This window comes from Chelonia mydas, chromosome 1 (assembly GCF_015237465.2).
Source record: "Chelonia mydas isolate rCheMyd1 chromosome 1, rCheMyd1.pri.v2, whole genome shotgun sequence".
Lineage (NCBI taxonomy): Eukaryota > Metazoa > Chordata > Testudines > Cheloniidae > Chelonia > Chelonia mydas.
Genome location: NC_057849.1, coordinates 154,655,221 through 154,675,042, shown reverse-complemented (window position 1 = coordinate 154,675,042; position 19,822 = coordinate 154,655,221). Strand labels below are relative to the sequence as shown.

General features: G+C 47.0%; 1 protein-coding gene and 1 long non-coding RNA gene across 2 annotated transcripts in view; one reads left to right on the top strand and one right to left on the bottom strand.

Moving 5' to 3' along the window:
- The window catches only part of LOC102931998 (cystathionine beta-synthase), a 59,135-nt gene that overhangs the window by 14,493 nt on the left and 24,820 nt on the right, over nucleotides 1–19,822 (bottom strand). Inside the window, exons 5-13 of the mRNA XM_007064426.3 lie at nucleotides 18,600–18,731; nucleotides 16,749–16,818; nucleotides 14,910–15,001; nucleotides 9,595–9,720; nucleotides 7,380–7,464; nucleotides 5,063–5,168; nucleotides 4,257–4,328; nucleotides 2,142–2,276; nucleotides 878–986 (exon numbers count right to left, since the gene is read on the bottom strand). Of these exons, the coding sequence (XP_007064488.1) occupies nucleotides 878–986; nucleotides 2,142–2,276; nucleotides 4,257–4,328; nucleotides 5,063–5,168; nucleotides 7,380–7,464; nucleotides 9,595–9,720; nucleotides 14,910–15,001; nucleotides 16,749–16,818; nucleotides 18,600–18,731 (927 nt within the window). The remainder of the gene's footprint in view (nucleotides 1–877; nucleotides 987–2,141; nucleotides 2,277–4,256; nucleotides 4,329–5,062; nucleotides 5,169–7,379; nucleotides 7,465–9,594; nucleotides 9,721–14,909; nucleotides 15,002–16,748; nucleotides 16,819–18,599; nucleotides 18,732–19,822) is intronic.
- On the top strand, nucleotides 463–18,683 carry LOC119566734. Its single transcript, XR_005226000.1, has 3 exons — nucleotides 463–639; nucleotides 17,878–18,051; nucleotides 18,395–18,683. It is a non-coding gene; the product is annotated as an uncharacterized LOC119566734 (long non-coding RNA).

The following is a 19,822-nucleotide window of genomic DNA, read 5'->3' as shown; positions in this document are numbered from 1 at the left end:
ACGCTTCACTTTGTGACAGCATTAGGGACCCAATTCTTACTTTTAAAGCTCAGTCCTGTGCTGGGGGCAGTAGAGAGATGGAGGAAGGGAATACCAGAAGGCACAGGTGTGCTGATGCAGATAAAGCACTTCCTGGAGCTTCGGGGAGTGCAGGGGAAACACAAAAACAAGCACAAAGGACCAAGTCCTCACCAGGTATAGTTTGGAGTAGCTCCATTAACCCCATTGGAGCTATGTCAGCCTACACCACCTGAGGATCTGGTCCAGTGACAGTAGTCATCCCCAGGCCTTGCATGGGAGCAGAGAAATTGGGGAATACCTCTTTCGCTCTCCCTCCTTTGCACAACCGCAGAAAGCCTGGCATAATCTAACTTGTAATTAGACACAGTGGAATGCTTCCGAAACACAGGGCTATATATAGGGTCAATTCTGCCAAGTACAGAATTCTACCATTTCAGCAGCAGCTGTTTGCCATGGTATGAGTGGGAGCAGGAGCAGGTCCCCGTATTGGCAAAAATGCAATGATCGTGAATCCGTGATATGAGTATCACTCACAGAGTATTCAAGTTTCTCCAGCTAGACACGATCCTTGCCTAAAAACCTCACATGACAGATCCTGTCAGGATTTGCGTCATTTCGGTAAGATCCTTTTCTCATTCTCTCTCTACCCCACTTCAATTCCCTGTCCCCACTCCTCTTTCCCCTCTCATTTCTACTGTCCCTTCCCACCACCTCTCATCTTCTGTCTCTCCCTCTTGGTCGTCCCATCCTCTCTCTCCTCTCCCTCCTTGGAGTGGGGATCATGCCTTCTTTCTGTGTTGGGAGGTGCCTAACTCACCTCTGGGCTCTATTTGAAACAAATCAATAACTCTAATACCTTTGAAAACTCGTCATTGATGACCTTGATGACTGGGTCCGAGAACTGAGCATTTCCAGCCAGCACTGAGGAGAGGATGTTACTGGGAGTCACCATTCCCAAAATGTGACTGTAAGAGAACAGGGAGATTTGCAAAGGGTCAGGCTTGAGGTGGTCAAATGGCTGAACAGCTTTTAGGGACCAATCCCGCTCCCTTTGAAGTCAGTGACAAAATTTCCTGCCTTCAATGGGAGAAGGAGGTGGCCCTTAGTTCATCCGAGCATCTTTTTGGTGGGTGCATGTCTTCCTGACTGTCATTTGCTGGTGTGTCACAGTAAAAACAAGGCTTGGAAAATCAGCTCACTGTTGGGTCACCTCTTTCTTTCCTCCTTCCTAGGCTATGGGGTTAGCCTATTCTCCTGTACTATAATCAGTTTCCACCACAGGAGAACATATTTCTGACTTGGTTACCATCTGGTGTGGAAGGAAGCAGCCAAGGAAAGTACCTAGCAAGGAAATAATAACAGCACAACATTTAGATGCTAATACAGAGAGATGGGGATACAATTTCAGATTGGGAACGTTCCATCTCCAAACCGGAGCCTGGGGCCAGATCATTATTAGCTGAGACACCCTGTGCTGTAGGAAAAGCTCAACTTGTTTAGCCAGTGAGGGACTCCGTTGTATACCCGCAGCTGCTATTGTAGCTGTTTCATTAAAACATGTAACCTCAAGAGGAGGATCCTCTCCCTAATACAGTGTTTTTAACAGCAATTATTGTCTGAAATTGGCAGCTCAGGATTTAACATTTGAAGAAAAGTCAGCTAATGGGCACTTGCTGTCATTTACCAGTGTGTTTCATATCTATGCCTTACCTTTACTGTACACTTTATTGATTAGGAGCCTGCTCCAACACCCATTGACTTCAGTGGGTGTTGGATCTGGCCAGTTCTTCTCTTGGCTAATTTATGTCACGTTTCCTTGATAGGCCACATCTGTTATTGCTGACTATAGCAAAAATGAGGATTTGAAACAATATAGGTAGCTGATCCTAAGAGGTGCTGAGCATGTGCAACTCCCATGCCAACTCAGCATCTCTCAGGATTAGGCCCGTGCCATTATTTTTCACTTTTACCGTACAGGTTTTTAAATGGTACATTAAAAAGTGTATTGAAGGGACTGAATGAATCAGGTTTATTGTACAACTATAGAGTATTTCGTCATTAGTTTCCTCATTGCTGTTATTCATTCACATAATCATCCACACAACCGAGAAAAGAGATACCCAGATTCAGCAACCACTGGTGCCTGGGCACAGCCCTTCTCCTTGAGGATTTCGATTGCCTTTTGACAGTTGACCTCTGGGACAAGAAGGAGAGGGGCCGAGAGATTCAGCTTCCGCACCTTGACATTCCACCACCTGTTGGAAAAGGACAAGAGTGGGATTCACTAGCATGAGGCATGTGTGGGGCTGAGTCTGAGCTGCTCCTTGTCTTGTTTAGTCAGAGCTCGCTCAGACAGAGACTACAGTATAGGCAGATTTAGACAGAGGGCACCACACTGGAGCTCAGATGTGTACTCAGGCAAGTATCACTCCTGACTCAGGGCTTGAGCCTGCAGTGCTGAGCACCTGTCCCTGATCCACCAAAGCCCTTAAGCAAGTGCTTAACTGTAAGAAGGGGAGTAGTCTCACTTGACTTCACTTCTTTCATTTGTACCCTTGTTTCTTAAGGCCTGGAGCATGTAGCCCCAGCACAAAAAAAGAGTCCTACAACGCAGCAGGTATGGCTTCTGGAAGGTTTGGATATTCCTGTTCTCTCTGAATAGAAGGAAATCTGCAAGTCGGAAGTCATCTGACGTTAAAGGGCCTTTCAATCTAGCAGACAAAGGCAAAGCAAGATCTGATAGCTGTAAGCCGAAATTAGAAAAACTCAAATTGGAAACATGGGCGGCGCGTGAACCGTTGGCTTGGGGAGGCTAGCACCCAGCCCCGCCCCTTCCACCCTAGGTCCCGCCATTTCCGTGCCTCCCCCTCCCTCCCCAGAGCCCCCCCACTGCAGCCACCGTCCCCTGCCTCAGGCTAGTGCCCTGAGCCCCAGAGCGCGCCCCTGCCCCCCAGTTCCCAGTGGGCAGTGTGGCCCCAGCCCTGGAGCGCCGGGAGGGAGGGACGGCCCCAGCCCGAGCCTGGGCCACCGCACAGGGGAAGAGCCACAGAGCCCAGAAGCAGGAGCGGGACGGAGGGCAGAGCATGGGTGGGGTCATGCCTGGCTGTTTGGGGAGCCTCCCCCAGCCTATGCTACCTACCACCCATGACTGGAAATAAAATACAACCCTTTTTCAACAATGAGGTTAATTAACCTTTGGAGCAACATCCCAAAGGATGTGGCAAATTCATCATCACTCGGAGTCTTTAAACTGAGATTAACTCCCTTTCTAAAAACTGTGCTGCAGTACAACCATGAGTCACTGGGTTCAAAAGTGTTCACTTATGTAGTAGAGAAGACTAAATTCCCTCCACTGCAAGAATCACCTGGTGAAATTCTATGGCCTGGGTTATGCAGGAGGTCAGACTAGATTATCATAATGATGCCTTGTGCCCTTAGAATCCATTAATCTAAAATGGGAACTTTATATTTCCTGCCTGAATGGAAAATGGAGATATTTAAAAGGGCCCTTCATCTCTATTGTCTATGACCATTGTCACCACAGATCTGCTGGAAGCTTCCTTGCTGGGGAGGACATTTGACACTGACCTAGAAATTCATTCCAAATTGTTCTGCACTGTAGACAGACACAAGACCTTGGTCTGTGTGAAAGAATTAATTTCTGCAGAAAATAAACTCCTCCTTTATGGACTAGACCAATGAACAGGGAAACCAACATTTGAAAGAGAGTCCAATCCATTCCAACAAGATTAATCAGCGGTTATCAAACTGTGGGTCGGGACCCGTTTTAATGGGGGTCACCAGGGCTGGCTTAGGCTTGCTGGGGCCAGAGGCTGAAGCCAAAGCCCGAGCCCCACAGTCTGGAGCTGAAGCCTGAGGGCTTCAGCCTTGGGCAGTGGGGCTCAGATTACAGGCCTGCTGCCTGGGGCTGAAGCCCCTTGGGCTTCGGCTTCCCCCCATCCCCAGGGCAGTGGGGCTTTGGCTTTCCCACCTACCCCCGCCAGTGTGCCAGGGAGGGCTGCGGTTTTGGTCCCCAGTCCTGGGGTCATGTAGCAACTTTTGTTGTCAGAAGGGGGTCGCGGTGCAATGAAGTTTGAGAACCCCTGGACTAGATTAACTTTTCAAAGGGACTGAATTATTAAAAGAAAATTAAAAATAGATGATAATTTCCAAATGCAGAGTGTTTATTTCCCTATCAATGAGGGCAGTTAATGTAGCACGGAGTAGAACCTTACCAAGGCTTATGTTCCTGGATATTTTTTAGAAATCCATTCTTGCCCATCCACCTATCATTCAAGAACTTGGACCTAGAAATCATCAGCAAAGAACAAGGAAGAAGTTTGTAATACACCCAGCAAGAAATTGAGGGGGGTGGGGGGCGGGGAGAGAAAGGATTTAAATTCATTAGGCCTTAGCGTTTCACCATGGCTCCCATAGTTTGAGCAATCAGCTGATGTTGGCCCCTTTTGAGGTGAATGGGAGGTGCAGGTGAAATTACACCAGTTATTTAGGGCCTAAGTTTAAGCACCCAAGTTTGAAAATTTCAGTCTAGGTGATTTTTCCTGGTGCATAATAGAGTATGTCAATGACGAGTGAAATAAAATCCAAGCATTCTGACTCCCAGCCCTCTGCTCTTACCATTACATGATAATGTTTTGCACTCTTATGTTAATGTCCATATGAGGACTGCAAAGGTCCCTGTGAGGAAGGTAAATTGACTCCTTATTTATGGTCTCATTCACCACTCCAGTTTTATGCTGGTGTAACTCCATTGATTTACATGTACCTGCTTTCAGTGGTGTGTTACACTGGCGAAACAGAGTAGTGAAGTGGGTCCATAGTGTTTCCTCCTCTACTGACGGAGTGAGGTAATTTCCCCTCTGCCACAGAGAATAACTGGCCATGTGACAGCAAATCTTTTGTATGGCCATGTTATTCATTTGGTCCATGAATGTCATTTCCATTGATATGGCTGAACTCTGCAACACTGTCACCTCAGTGAAAGCGGCAGGTCGGAAGCACTACAGAAGAGGAGTCTTACATGTAGTTCCTGACGGAGTCGGGCAAGATGACAACACAGCGCTGACCCTCCGTCAGATTCTTGGCAGCCTTCACAGCAATGGACATTGCACTACCGGAGCTGCCACCTGATGTTATGAACAAGAAAATAGACTCACACTAGAGCTAACAGTATATGAGACAATAATATATAATCACAGAGTGGCCTAGGGTAATGCCCCTGCAGTGACAGGCAGGGGACAGTTGGGTCAGGGTTTGGTAATGGGACACTGAACCTTTAGGGCATGATCCTCCTCTCACCGGCACCAGTGTGTTTCAGACATAACTCCAGTAAAGCCAGTGCAGTTACACTGGTGTACGGGAGAGGAGAATCGGGCCTATAATCTTGTAAGCCCCTAGCTCCAACAGAGACCAGGTAGTGACCAAAGGAGAATGTGCAGGCGAGGGCTGTTGAATGGATGATGGGAGTGGTGATTCTAGTCCAGTTTGTGGCCCCATCACAAATGGCACTATCATCACTCTGTGAGCCGTGTCTGCAGGGAGGACAAGGATTGACAGGGCATGGCCCCAGCTCCTCAAAGGTATGTAGGCATCTAACTTCCATTGATTTCATATCTTTGAGGGTCTAGCCAGTGAGACCAAACTCCCTTCCAGCCTTTGAGATGAACCTTTCAGGTGAGGGGCAGGGGGGCTGGGAGGAACTTGCCCATGCTGTCTCTCCAGAGCTTCATTTCACTCTCCAGAGCTGTTGAGCTAACACATTTTACAAGTGCCTAGTGCACTTTAAATAAATGGTCGAAAGGAAGGAAAATTAAAATTGCACTTATACATGGGATACCAGCCAGTGATGGCGTTTGGGGCCGTGAATGTGTGTGTGTGTGCGCGCGCATCTGTGTGTTTTCGTTTTCCTGCGTGTAACTGAAAAAAAGGTCCTTGGCTTCTCACAGGTAATTCTACCTGCTAATATTTCAGGTTAGAAAAGACTAAGGGTCATAATAGTCCTCAGTCCGTGTGCACTTCGGATTTCTGAACCAAATTTGTTCTTGGTATGACACCATTGACCTCAAAAGGAATGATAGTGTGAATGTAATACTTCTGAGTGCAAGTGACATTTTGTAAGTAAGTGAGTTCTAGTAATTCAGTTTTGTAAACTAGCTGTACTCTAACAAATGTAGAAAAAGTGCTTATTTCATTGTCCATCATCTGAAATCTCAGACATAAGGAGTTAAGTTTAGTAATAGGTTGTTATTTTATCATTTACATGGCAATTCTCTTTAGACTTGCAGATGCTGTCCTTTGAAATGTGGAAACATATCTCCTGAGATAACCTTGAGTGATGGAAGACACTCAAGGCCAATTTTTAGAGGTACTTATGTACCTAACACCCACTGGAATCAATGGGAGTCAGGAGCCAAAATACCTTTAAAAATGTGCTTCTTATATATACTCGTGTTACATATATACGAAGGTAACATTTTCAGACTTGGGTGCCTAAACTTAGGCACCTAAATCCAAACATAGGCATCTAAATAAAAGAGGCCTGATTTTTCAAAGGTGCTGAGCACCCGCAGCGCCTCTGACGTCAGTGGCAGTTGTGGTTTCTCACTACTTCTTTAGCTATCAGCATGAGCCCCTGTACTGGCTGGTATTGGATTTGAACCCGTGTGCATCTGGCCCAGGGCTGAGAGTGCAGCCAGCTGAGATACACTGATGCCTTGTGGCGTGGGCCCTGATGTCCATCTGTAAGCAGCGTTTGCACAAGGACAACTGTTCGTTTTGGAAAGCTGTTCGGTTTCTCTTATGAAGGATTTCTCCCTTGCACCAGGGACTGGGAGCTGTAAGAACGCCTCACTTTAACAGGACATCTCAAAAGGTCCTGCTTCAATCCCTGCACCTTCCAGTATCATATGGCAACTGTTCAAAGACAGCAAATATAACCCCCTAGGGCTGACTTAGTGGAGCTGCAGGTTTTGTCCATTTGCCCTGCTCTGAATCCCATGAATCTTTCCACTCAGCTCATGTGTCACGGCACCCAAAAAAAGGTAGCCCCAGAAGATCTACCGCTTTATGCAAAAGTGTGAATGTGAGATGAGATTACAATTATTTAGCATGAGTCAGATCCAGGGCTGCTATAAATCATTGTAGCTCCATGCAATCAGTTCACACCAACTCAGGATCTGGCCCCACCAGTACAGCACAGAGAATGTGCTCGGAACTGTGTAAGACACAAAAACACAGACACTGCCTGCCCTGAAGAGCTTTCTAGTCTAAAATGCTTAAAAGATGGAATTAAAATGGAAAATGTTTATGAACAGACATAACATTCTTCAATAACTTACCACACAATAATCCTTCCTCTCTAATCAGCCTGCGAGCCATGAGAAAGGAATCCGTGTCATTGGACTTGTACCACAGATCCACCACCTGAAAGAAAGGAGAGAAAGATTTTAGGGTCCTAGAAATGTTATTTTGGGCTCCACTCCTCTGGTGCATTCTGCTCTGTACAGGAGGACGGGGTTTCAGAGGTGCTGAGCACCTGCATCTTCCTTCAGAGTCAAATCACTTTCCACTGCACTTGAAAATGAACACATATGGCAAAGCACCTGTAGGCTTCATCCTTAGCTTCCACTGGAGTGAATTTTATCCACATTAATTCCTCATACGCTTCTGCCAACACTGCAGAAGTAAAACTGTTAGTGTGGACAAGCCGGACAGTCTCTATGCAAAAAAATAAAGGGACACAAATCAGACATCCAGAATTGTAACATTCAAATCCAGTAAAAGAGTACTTCAATCTCCCTGGACACTCAATACCAGACTTAAAAGTGGCCATTCTTCAACAAAAAAAAACTTCAAAAACAGACTTCAATGAGAAACTGCAGAACTGGAATTAATTTGGAAACTCAACACCATCAAATTAGGCCTGAATAAAGACTGGGAGTGGCGGGGTCACTACAAAAAATAATTTCCCCTCTGTTGATACTCACACCTTCTTGTCAACTGTTGGGAATGGGTCACATCAACCATGATTGAATTGGCCTTGTTAGCACTACAAAAATAATTTTCCCTCTGTTGATATTCACCCCTTCTTGTCAATTGTTGGAAACGGGCCACATCCACCCTAATTGAATTGGCCTCGTTAACACTGACCCCCCCACTTGGTAAGGCAACTCCCATCTTTTCATGTGCTGTGTATTTATACCTGCCTACTGTATTTTCCACTCCATGCATCTGATGAAGTGGGTTCTAGCCCACAAAAGCTTATGCCCAAATAAATTTGTTAGTCTCTAAGCTGCCACAAGGACTCCTCGTGGTTTTTAGTGTCTAATGTGTTTTGAGTAGTGGTGGGCTGAGGAAGTGGTGTTCAGATCCCAGTCTGGGTCAGGGTTAAGCTAGGGTTCAGGGTTTTGCTGAACCAGGGCTAAGGTTCACAGAGAGATTCAGTGGTGCTGATGGCTTGCAAAGTGCTTTGGCGGAGATTTCAGGCCAAAACCCTAGGGATGGGCTCAAATTCAAGTGCTGTCATCCAACCAGATCTAAAACGTGAAGGGGCTCACACCTGAAGTTCTGGTTTTGTGTGCGACTCCGAGAACCAGGCTGGGTGTTTTCCTGTGGAGGCGGGGAGTGGGGAAGGAGGCCATTCAGGCTAAGTTAGGGCTGTGAAGAACTCTGACTGGCAGCTGGGTATGAGTCAGACTGGTGGGCAAGGCAGTTGCTGTGTGAAGGAGAAAGTGAGACGACGTTGTATTGCACTTTTGGCAATTTTTGTTTGTTTATAACTGCCTCTCTGTTTGCCTCTGTGTCTTTTAGATTGTAAGCTCTTCAGGGCAAGATCTCTGACTCTTCCATAGGTGGACCTACACTGCAATCACAGGTGTGAGTGCAGGTTGTGAAGACATACCCACGATAACTTTAATCTAGCTAACTCAGGCATCAGTAGCAGGGAAGCTGCAGCAGCCTGGGCTTCAGCACTGGCTGTCTTAGTCTGCCCAGAACCCTTGGTAATTACTCCGACAGACAGCCTGTACCACAGCCCACACTGCTGCAGCTTTACTGCTCCCAGCATCTGAGCTAGCTACACTAAAGCTAGAAATAACCTCTGTGAACATAGCATCTAGCACTATTGGGTGCTATCCCTGGTTAGGGCCTTCAGGCTCTACTAGAATTCAAATAGTAAATAATGATAATAATGAAAAGCACTGGGACCCATTATTATTATTATTAACAAGGCTATAAGAACCGCCTGAAAGTTTGTTAAGAAAGACAGAATGATGGAGTGCAGTGTTGCAGCGTATTTCTGGTTGTCTCTTAAATTTGGCCTCTCCCTGCAGCTCATTTAGGTCAGACATATGGGTTGGGCAGGTTCTAAGCCATCAGCGATAGCATCTTTTGCATTGGTAACTAATTCAGCTAACTTTCAACAATTAGAGATGGGCCAGAACTGGACCCTGGATCTGAACACTTTTGAACGTGGGGACAGTTTGGTCCAAGAGCCAAACTTCATGGCTGGGCCCTAACCACCCCTCCCCCATTGCTTGTCACAATTCTACTTACTGATCTGTCAAGGACAGTTGGGATAAAGTCGTGTCCAATCCCCTCTACTTCCATGGTTGCGTCCTCTGCTGTGTTCAGCTCACTGGGCAGAGCGACAATGGAGCCTTCGGGATCTACACAAACAATCTGAAAGGGAAGAATCACTAGTAAGACCAGAGGTGGGCAAACTACGGCCCGCGGGACCCTCCTGTCCAGCCCCTGAGCTCCTGGCCCAGGAGGCTAGTCCCCGGCCCCTCCCCCGCTATCTCCCCTCCCACACAGCCTCAGTGCACCGCCAGCGCAATGCTCTGGGCAGCCGGGCAGCGCAGTTGCAGAGCTACGGCCTGACCCGGTGCTCTGGCCTGCACTGCTGTAGCACCACCAGCCTCCGGTGCTCCAGGCAGTGCGGTAAGGGGGCAGGGAGCAGGGAGCATTGGATAGAGGGCAGGGGAGTTTGTGGTGGTGGGTAGGGGGTGGGGTGTGTGGATAGGAGTCAGGGCGGTCAGAGGGCGGGGATCAGGGGGGTTGAATGGGAGCAGGGGTCCCAGGGAGACAGTCAGGAAGGAGAAGGGGGGTTAGATGGGGCGGCAGGGGCAATCAGGGGCAGGGGTTCCGGGGGCGGTCAGGGGACAGGAAGAATCATAGAATCAAAGACTTTAAGGTCAGAAGGGACCAATATGATCGTCTAGTCTGACCTCCTGCACAATACAGGCCACAGAATCTCACCCACCCACTCCTGTAACAAACCTCTAACCTATGTCTCAGCTACTGAAGTCCTCAAATTGTGGTTTAAAGACTTCGAGGTGCAGAGAATCCTCCAGCAAGTGACCCATGTCCCACGTTGCAGAGGAAGGCGAAAAACCCTCAGGGCCTCTGCCAATCTGCCCTGGAGGAAAATTCCTTCCCGACCCCAAATATGGCGATCAGCTAAACCCTGAGCATGTGGGCAAGACGCAGCAGCCAGACACCCAGGAAAGAATTCTCTGTAGTAACTCAGATCCCACCCCATCTAACATCCCATCACAGGCCATTGGGCATATCTACTGCTAATAGTTGAAGATCGATTAATTGCCAAAATTAGGCTATCCCATCATATCATCTCCTCCATAAACTTATCAAGCTTAGTCTTGAAGCCAGATATGTCTTTTGCCCCCACTGCTTTCGTTGGAAGGCTGTTCCAGAACTTCACTCCTCTGATGGTTAGAAACCTTCATCTAATTTCTAGTCTAAACTTCCTGATGGCCAGTTTATATCCATTTGTTCTTGTGTCCACATTGATACTGAGCTTAAATAATTCTTCTCTCTCCGTGGTATTTATTCCTCTGATATATTTATAGAGGGCAATCATATCTCCCCTCAGCCTTCCTTTGGTTAGGCTAAACAAGCCAAGCTCTTTGAGTCTCCTTTCATAAGACAAGTTTTCCATTCCTCGGATCATCCTAGTAGCCCTTCTCTGTACCTGTTCCAGTTTGAATTCATCCTTCTTAAACATGGGACACCAGAACTGCACACAATATTCCAGATGAGGTCTCACCAGTGCCTTGTATAACGATACTAACACCTCCTTATCTCTACTGGAAATACCTCGCCTGATGCATTCCAAGACTGCATTCGCTTTTTTCACAGCTATATCACATTGGCGGCTCATAGTCATCCTGTGATACACCAGTACTCCGAGGTTCTTCTCGTCCTCTGTTACTTCCAAGTGATGTGTCCCCAGTTTATATCAAAAATTCTTGTTATTAATGCCTAAATGCATGACCTTGCACTTTTCACTATTAAATTTCATCCTATTACTATTACTCCAGTTTACAAGGTCATCCAGAGCTTTCTGTATGGTATCCCGGTCCTTCTCTGTATTGGCAATACCTCCCAGCTTCGTGTCATCCGCAAACTTTATTAGCACATTCCTGCTTTTTGTGCCAAAGTCAGTAATTGGTCCCAAAACCGATCCCTGAGGAACTCCACTAGTAACCTCCTTCCAGCCTGACAGTTCACCTTTCAGTGTGACCCGCTGTAGTCTCCCCTTTAACCAGTTCCTTATCCACCTTTCAATTTTCATATTGATCCCTATCTTTTCCAATTTAGCTAATAATTGTCCATGTGGAACCATATCAAATGTCTTACTGAAATCGAGGTAAATTAGATCCACTGTGTTTCCTTTGTCTAAAAAATCTGTTACCTTCTCAAAGAAGGAGATCAGGTTGGTTTGACACGATCTACCTTTTGTAAAACCATGTTGTATTTTGTCCCAATTACCACTGACCTCAATGTCCTTAACTACTTTCTCCTTCAAAATTTTTTCCAAGACCTTGCATACTACTGATGGCAAACTAACAGGCCTGTAGTTACCTAGATCACTTTTTTTTTCCTTTCTTAAAAATAGGAACTATGTTAGCAATTCTCCAGTCATACGGTACAACCTCTGAGTTTACAGATTCATTAAAAATTCTTGCTAATGGGCTTGCAATTTCATGTGCCAGTTCCTTTAATATTCTTGGATGAAGATTATCTGGCCTCCCCGATTTAGTCCCATTAAGATGTTCAAATTTGGCTTCTACCTCGGATGTGGTAGTATCTGCCTCCCTATCCTCATTCCCATTTGTCGTCCTACCATTATCCCTAAGCTCCGCATTAGTCTCATTAAAGACTGAGGCAAAGTATTTGTTTTGATATTGGGTCATGCCTAGATTATCCTTAACCTCCACTCCATCCTCAGTGTTAAGCGGTCCCACTTCTTCCTTTTTTGTTTTCTTCTTATTTATATCGCTATAGAACCTTTTACTATTGCTTTTAATTCCCTTCGCAAGGTCCAACTCTACATGGCTTTTGGCCTTTCTCACTTTAACCCTACATGTTCTGACCTCAATGAGGTAGCTTTCCTTGCTGATCCCTCCCATCTTCCACTCCTTGTAGGATTTCTGCTTTTTCTTAATCACCTCTCTAAGGTGCTTCCTTATCCAGCTTGGTCTACAACTCCTGCCTATGAATTTTTTCCCCTTTCTTGGGATGCAGGCTTCTGATAGCTTCTGCAGCTTTGACTTAAAGTAATCCCAGGCCTCCTCTGCCTTTAGATCCATAAGTTCTTCAGTCCAATCCACTTCCCTAACTAATTTCCTTAATTTTTGAAAGTCAGCCCTTTTGAAATCAAAAACCCTAGTTGCAGATTTATTCTTGTTTATCCTGCCGTTCAGTTTGAACTGAATTAGCTCATGATCACTTGAACCAAGATTGTCCCCTACAACCATTTCTTCTATGAGGTCCTCACTACTCACCAAAACCAAATCTAAAATGGCTTCCCCTCTTGTTGGTTCAGCAACTACTTGATGAAGGAATCCATCAGCTATCGCATCCAGGAAAATCTGTGCCCTATTATTAATACTAGCACTTGTCCTCCAGTCTATATCTGGGAAGTTAAAGTCTCCCATGATCACACAATTCCCATTAGTATTTACTTCTTTAAAAACATTAAAGAAGTCTCTATCCATATCCACATTGGATCCCGGCGGTCCATAGCACGCCCCAAGCACTATCCCAGGGCAGGCTCTAGCAGCTTTCTTCCCCAATGTGATTTTTGCCCAGACAGACTCTGTCTTATCCATTCCATCACTTATTTCTTTACAGTCTACCTCATCATTGATATACAATGCTACTCCACCACCTTTGCCTTTATTTCCGTCTTTCCTAAACAGCACATACCTTTCATTACCCATACTCCAGTCATGACTACTATTCCAGCATGTTTCTGTTATCCCTATAATATCTGGTTTCACTTCCTGCACCAGTAGCTCTAGTTCCTCCATTTTGTTACCTAGGCTCCTTGCATTACTGTACATCTTAATTTTTGCTGTTTGGCCATGCTCACATTCTTTACCCGATTAGGCACAGACATTCTACCGCCAGTATCACCTATTAGACTGGTATCCACACTACCCTTCCTCCTTATGTCCATTCTCCTACCCATGGCTGTATCCTTTCTTACTTCGTTTTCTTCCCTCTCAAAATGTTAAAATCCGGCTTGGAGATTACCTGACACCTCCCAACCATCTCCCCCAGATTCCTAGTTTAAAGCTCTTTTGATCAGTTGTGCCATCCTCCATCCTAGAAGTCTATTTCCCTCCTTACTCAGGTGAAGTCCATCCCGAGAGAACAGTCTTCTGTCCATGAATGCTTCCCAGTGGCCATACATCCCAAAGCCCTCCTTATAGCACCAGTGCCTGAGCCTTGTGCTGAGCATCATAATCGTGTCACACCTTTGTTGCCCTTCCCTAGGAACAGGCAGAATCCCACTGAAGATCACCTGAGCCTCGATTTCCTTAAGCGTCTTCCCCAGCCTGGCAGAGTCTCCCTTGATACGTTCCAACAAGAATCTAGCTGTATCATTTGTTCCCACATGAAGGACAATCAGTGGATTCTTTCCCACTCCCGTTAGGGGAAAGGGTGGTTGGATGGGGCAGGGGTCCCGGGGGGGCAGTCAGGAATGAGAGGAGGAGTTGGATGGGGCAGTGGGGGTCAGTCAGAGGTGGGGAGCCCGGAGGTAGTCAGGGGACAGGGAGCAGGGGGTGGTGGATGGAGTAGGAGTCCCAGGGGGACAGTCAGGGAACCGGGGGGGGGGGTGATGTTGGATGGGGCAGGAGTCCCAAGGGAGCCATCAGTGGCGAGAAGCGGGGGGAGGAGGGGAGGTTAGGAGGTGGGGGCCAGGCCACGCCTGGCTGTTTGGGGAGACACAGCCTCCCCTAACCGGCCCTCCATACAACTTTGGAAAGCCGATGTGGCCCTCAGGCCAAAAAGTTTTCTCGCCCCTGTGTTAGACACACTAAGAACCTAGGGAAAATGAAGCAGAAGCATCTCCAATGAAAAAATTACCTGTGTTCATGTAACCATATTTGGCTGCAACACGTTTTTCTTCCCAAGGTATGCATGAACATTCCTGTCCATTGGCATGGACAGACAGGACCTTTTCACCCGGAAGTTTTCCTTCTCATCACCTTTACAATTTAATCTTAGAAGCATGGGGAACTACAAGTCTCAAGGATTAGTGATGGGGGTGTGGAGCCTTCTACCTCTAAGTCACTAGTCTGAATCCAGCTCACGTTGAGAGTAACTGAAAATTGTTACCATCAAAAGTGAGCTGCATCTGTACGCTTCCTGGTTCAGTAAAAGTGGAAAACAGACACTCTAATAATCAGGCTCAGCCCAGCTGCAGGTGAGCGAGCAGTCAGTCAATGGCATCGCCCCAGAAGAGACGTCAAGGGCATTTCTCTAGTCAAAGGAAAGGACAGAAAAACACCAGGTTGCCACTAATGATCAATGCGCAGGTCAGTCTTTCTACCTACTTTGCATTCCGGGCACTTCTCCTTCAGCTTTCTGCCAATGCCAGTGATGGTACCTCCTGTGCCAGCTCCACCCACGACCATGTGGACCTTGCCTGCAGTTAAAGGAGGTGAGAAGCATTTAGAGAGGATGGAAATGTTCTCCACAACTGGTTTATTCTGGCATGTCACATCAGTAGGTATTTTACACATGTTCTTGTGCACAGAGAACCTGTCCATGTCGAAAACTGGATAGAATTCATGCTAGCGAGCAGAAGCATTGTAGTGCTGTGATGCGCCAATAAGCTTCACCCCATTGTACTTTGATAGATTGCTAGCTTGGTAACTCCATCCTTTTGCACTATGTTGTGTTGAAATTCTGCAGACACATTAGCTATAGCACGCATTGATTTGGCTGGCCTTAGTGTCCAGCTAAGAGAGAGCTCTGACATCAGTATAAGCCAGGAACAGCTCCACTGAAGTCAGTGTATTTACACGGATGTAAAAGTGGTGGAAGCAGCGGCATATTAACGCCTAGGCCGACAAGGCCTAGGCCTAGGGTGGCAAATTTGCAGGGGCAGCAAATTTATAATAGCAGCCAGAGGCTGCTTCCCCCGGCGCCGGTTCTCACCCTCTCCCCCCGGACCCGATCCAACCCCACCCCTTCCCCGCCCCCTCCCTGCCCCTATTGGTCCCCTTCTCCAAATCCTCGCCCTGGCCCTGCCTCCTCTCCTGAGTGCGCCGCGTTCCCCCCTTCCCCCCTCCTTTGCGAAGCTGTTTCCTGCACAAGCACTGGCAGGGAGCAGGGAGAAGCAGGACCCGGCGGCACGCTCGGGGAGGAGGCGGAGGTGAGCTGGGCCGGGGGGGGGGGGGGGGAACAGCAATTATTTCAGGGCCTAGGGGAGGCAAAATCTTTAATCCGCCACTGAGTGGAAGTGAGAGTAGACTCAGGCCCTGAGAGTTTTAGGCTGTAACTACACTGGCAAAAATGAGACATAATTCGTTACTGGTTGCTGCCAGGGCTAGCAATGGTGCACAGTATAGTATAGGCAGGGCTCAGGCTTTCTTGCCAGCATTGTCAGCTAACCTTGTTAAAACACCTGAGCCCTGTTTTCACTATGCCTTTCACTCTTTCTACCACTGGGGATGGGTTCCATTTTTCCCATCTAGACAAGGACTGAAATTCTTTTATTGCCTATTCCAGCCACCAAATTAAGACGGATTAGTCTCTGCAGCTCTCGCAAAGTTCTGATCCCTTTTAATTTACTGATGACTTTGCTGGATCAGCTACAGTGCGCCGATTACTCGTATGGAGTGATATTCCCAGGGAGGCCTCTTGACCCATTTAGTGCTTTCAACTAACCCATTACAGTGATGCCACAACTGCAGGTAGATGGCCACCTCCACTGTGCCACCCAGCACTGTGTCATGTCCCTACGTTCCCCAGGCCATGCTGTCACAGCTGACAGCAGCAGAGGCAGCTGAACTGAAGCCCCATTGGGTACAAGAGAGAGGAGACTGCTGGTTAGCCATTCTCCATGAGGGACCCACTACTTTGTAATTTGCTTCCTCCAGGGTCCAAATTAACCCAACTGTGTTGCAAGGCTCATCTCTTTCCCGAGGCTTTTGAAAATGGAGGGGAATTGTAATTACAAGGGTGGGGAATTGTTCAAGGGGGAGGTGGGTCATCCCAAATTGCTGCGCTCAGGGGTTATTTAAAGTTATGTCAAGGGTGCCTGTAACTTACCACGTCCCTTTTTAGCTTTTCTACACATTTAAATAAATAAGACCATAAAGTAACATAACCCTCCCTCAGAAGGACATGGCATGTGCAATCCATGGCTGAGATAGAACAAACAGTACCTTCGCACTGCTCCAGGATCTCCTCAGCGGTGGTGTCATAATGAGCCATCGGGTTGCCGGGATTTCGGTACTGTTTATTACAACAGAGAACAGTGTATGTTAAGGTTAACAGTGAGGGTCAGACACTGAACTAAGAACAGCTACAGAGGTGTTTTACTCAAGGCATAAAAAGCCCCCTCCGTGTCCTGCGCAACACTGCACCACAATCCGAGCAGGCCAGGGAGAGAGTCCTCGTAGTCTAGTAACTTGATGTCTTGGGCTTTAGGGAGGTACTGCAGTGTGTGGTATGTTTTCCAATGAGGAGCTAAACAGAAGGACAGGAATGTTGTCCCCAGCTATACCCCTAAACCCAACCCCATGCCCCCATGGAAGACACAGGCTGACAGAAAACCAGGTGTTGGCAATGCTGTTGGATGGGCACATCCCTTCATGACTGAACACAAAACAGACATAGCCTGATGAAGACTGGCAAGAGGGGGAGCTGCCTGAGGGTATGGAAGGGAGGTGTAGTGTCTGAGCAAGGGAATTCTGGAGGCAACACACCGGCGGAGATCAGAAACGGGCATGAAGGGGAAACTATGCTCAGAGGAGTGCTGTGACACTATTGAACAGATGTTTGTGCCTCCCCTCAGTGCTGATCCCTTGCCACTGTTGGGTGTTCATGGGGGTGAAAGGGCATGACCACTATGCCCCACTCAGACATATTCCTTCTGGGACAGAGTATGCTGCTGCCCACCCCGTCTTGTGCTTCCAGAGGACAAGTGCTCCTAGCTGCCTCCCAGGCTGCAGGGCTAGGGGGTGAGGGGAATGAAGGAGCTCCCAGAACTCTGAGCCCTGCAGTTGGTGGAGGGCTGCTGGCATGGGTGTTTCTAGTTCAGTGGTGCCAACTCTTGTGATGTTTGGTGCTTTTCTTAAAGCTCCAGCTCCTGGAGGCCAGCGATTCCCTGAGAAACTCAGCTTCCATTTTTTTTAAAAGTAAGCTTTTAATCCATGTGGTTGCAGAGAAAAACCTGCAAATGTGACGAGAGTGCACCCAAAAAGCTCATAATCCCCCAGCAAAGAACCCCCCCTCTGCCCCCATGTATTATTACTTTTTGTTGTTGTTTTAAAAAATCTCCTGATTTTTCAGCACAGTGAGTCATCAGGTAGCCAGGAGCAGAACTCAGAAGTGCCTGACTTCCAGCTCCAAGCTCAGGCCTCGACAAGCCCATGCTGCTGCCTCAAGGAAGCTCATTCGCAGAGTCTGTAGAAAGGTCAATGATCCTCTAAGCAAGAAGACTAAACTAACCTCTCCCTCCCTACGGTGAGCCCTGTGGCAGAAACGTACCAGCCCTGAGCAAGTGATCCTTGTATGTACGTGTCAATGTGTGGGGCAAAGAGGGACGGGTTCAGATTACCACTGCCCATTCTGTAGCAGGGGTTACTGTAAGCGGTTTGTTTGATCTTCACTGTGAGCCTATTTATATATACAGAACATACTTTTTTCCAGTGCTGCCAGTCAGGAACCTTTCTCAAGCATAAAAATGTACTTTAAAGTGGTCGTAAAACACTCTCCAGACAGAACAGGATCAAAATGTGCTCAAACCCCCAAAACTTTGCCACAAGTTCCACAGTCTCTGAATATGCCTCTTATTTTGGTTTTGCAGCCCAGTGCTTCAAGGAAGAGAAGTCAAGGCACATGTGCCCTAAAAATGAGCATCAGTGTCTGGGAGAAGAAATGCAGTGGCAAGAAGTGCCACAATGGCGCTGAGTATCTTACAGAGGTGTAGCAGAATGAGCGAGATGAGCAGACCTAGGCAATCCTGTACAATCCAGATTTAAAGAGAGAACCCAAAAAGTAATTGAATTTACCTGGTCCAGAATGTGGGAGTTCGGGATTTCATTTCTCAGCCTCTGAGCAACAGAAACATTAGACTCAGGGGAATCAAACTTGGCGGCTGGAGTCCTAACAATCTCAGAACCAAGAGCCCTTAGTATATCAACCTGTAAATCATAAAGCAGACACAATAAAGCTGATCTCCTGTACTGCTGGTAATCTGAACCTATATATTCATGTTAGTGTCAAAAGCCAGACTGGGCTTTGCATTCATGAGACATTTAACATTTAGAGTATTTAGAGATACAATGTCTGATTCTCAGTCACACTCACTAATGCTCTTGTACATCGTTCTGGCAGCATAATGGGCCTTTAAATTGGTTGGAAATGCCGCCTGAAAATATTCCTAAATTCAGAAGGCCTTCCCAGCCTGGCATAAGTATTCTAGCCTGGCCATGCTCCTAGCCTCTACAATGAAGTGGTAGCTGGGAGGCATGACCAGAATCAACTGCACTACTACTATTTGCTGGTTTCCAAGGGACATATGGAGCAAAGCATATCTTAGAGCACTCCCAAGGCTGCTCTAATGTATACCATGGACTGGGCAGCCCCAGCACAGATCCAGAATACAGGTAGAGCAAACTGGCCATAAGCACAGGAATGGAGTACCTGAGAATGAGTGTTTATCAACAGAGAGACACTGTTGTGTAGCGGTGAGAACAGGAGAGCTAGGTATTAGAGCTCTTCGTTTTCTGATCATTTGTTGGGTGGGTTATTACAGTTGGGCTGAGGAGGTGGTGTTTGATCCAGATTAGGTCTAGGTTAGGGTTGAGGTTTGAGCCAAGTCAGGGCTAGGATTCAGGTCTGAATTCAAAGGCGCCAAAGTCTTGCAAACTGTTATTGTGAGATTTTTGCCCCAGATGGAGGAACTCTCACAAGATCATGTGAAATTTCTGCCATCTTGATGGGGTTTCTGATTAATACTCCTATGAGGTAACTATAAATATCTTCAGTTTACATAGAGGGAAATGGACAGAGAGGTTAAGTGACTTGCCAAAAGTCACACAAGAAGTTAGCAGCAGAACTGGAAATGGAACCAAGGAGCCCTGCATACCTTTCCTTTGCTCTAACCATCACACCCCCCCATAGACGCAAAATTGCATCATCTCTGTGCAGAAATGTACCATATTTGGCTAATATATTGCACCAGCTGCATAGCTGACACCAGATAATCAGTCAGATTATCATTGCCTGCTTC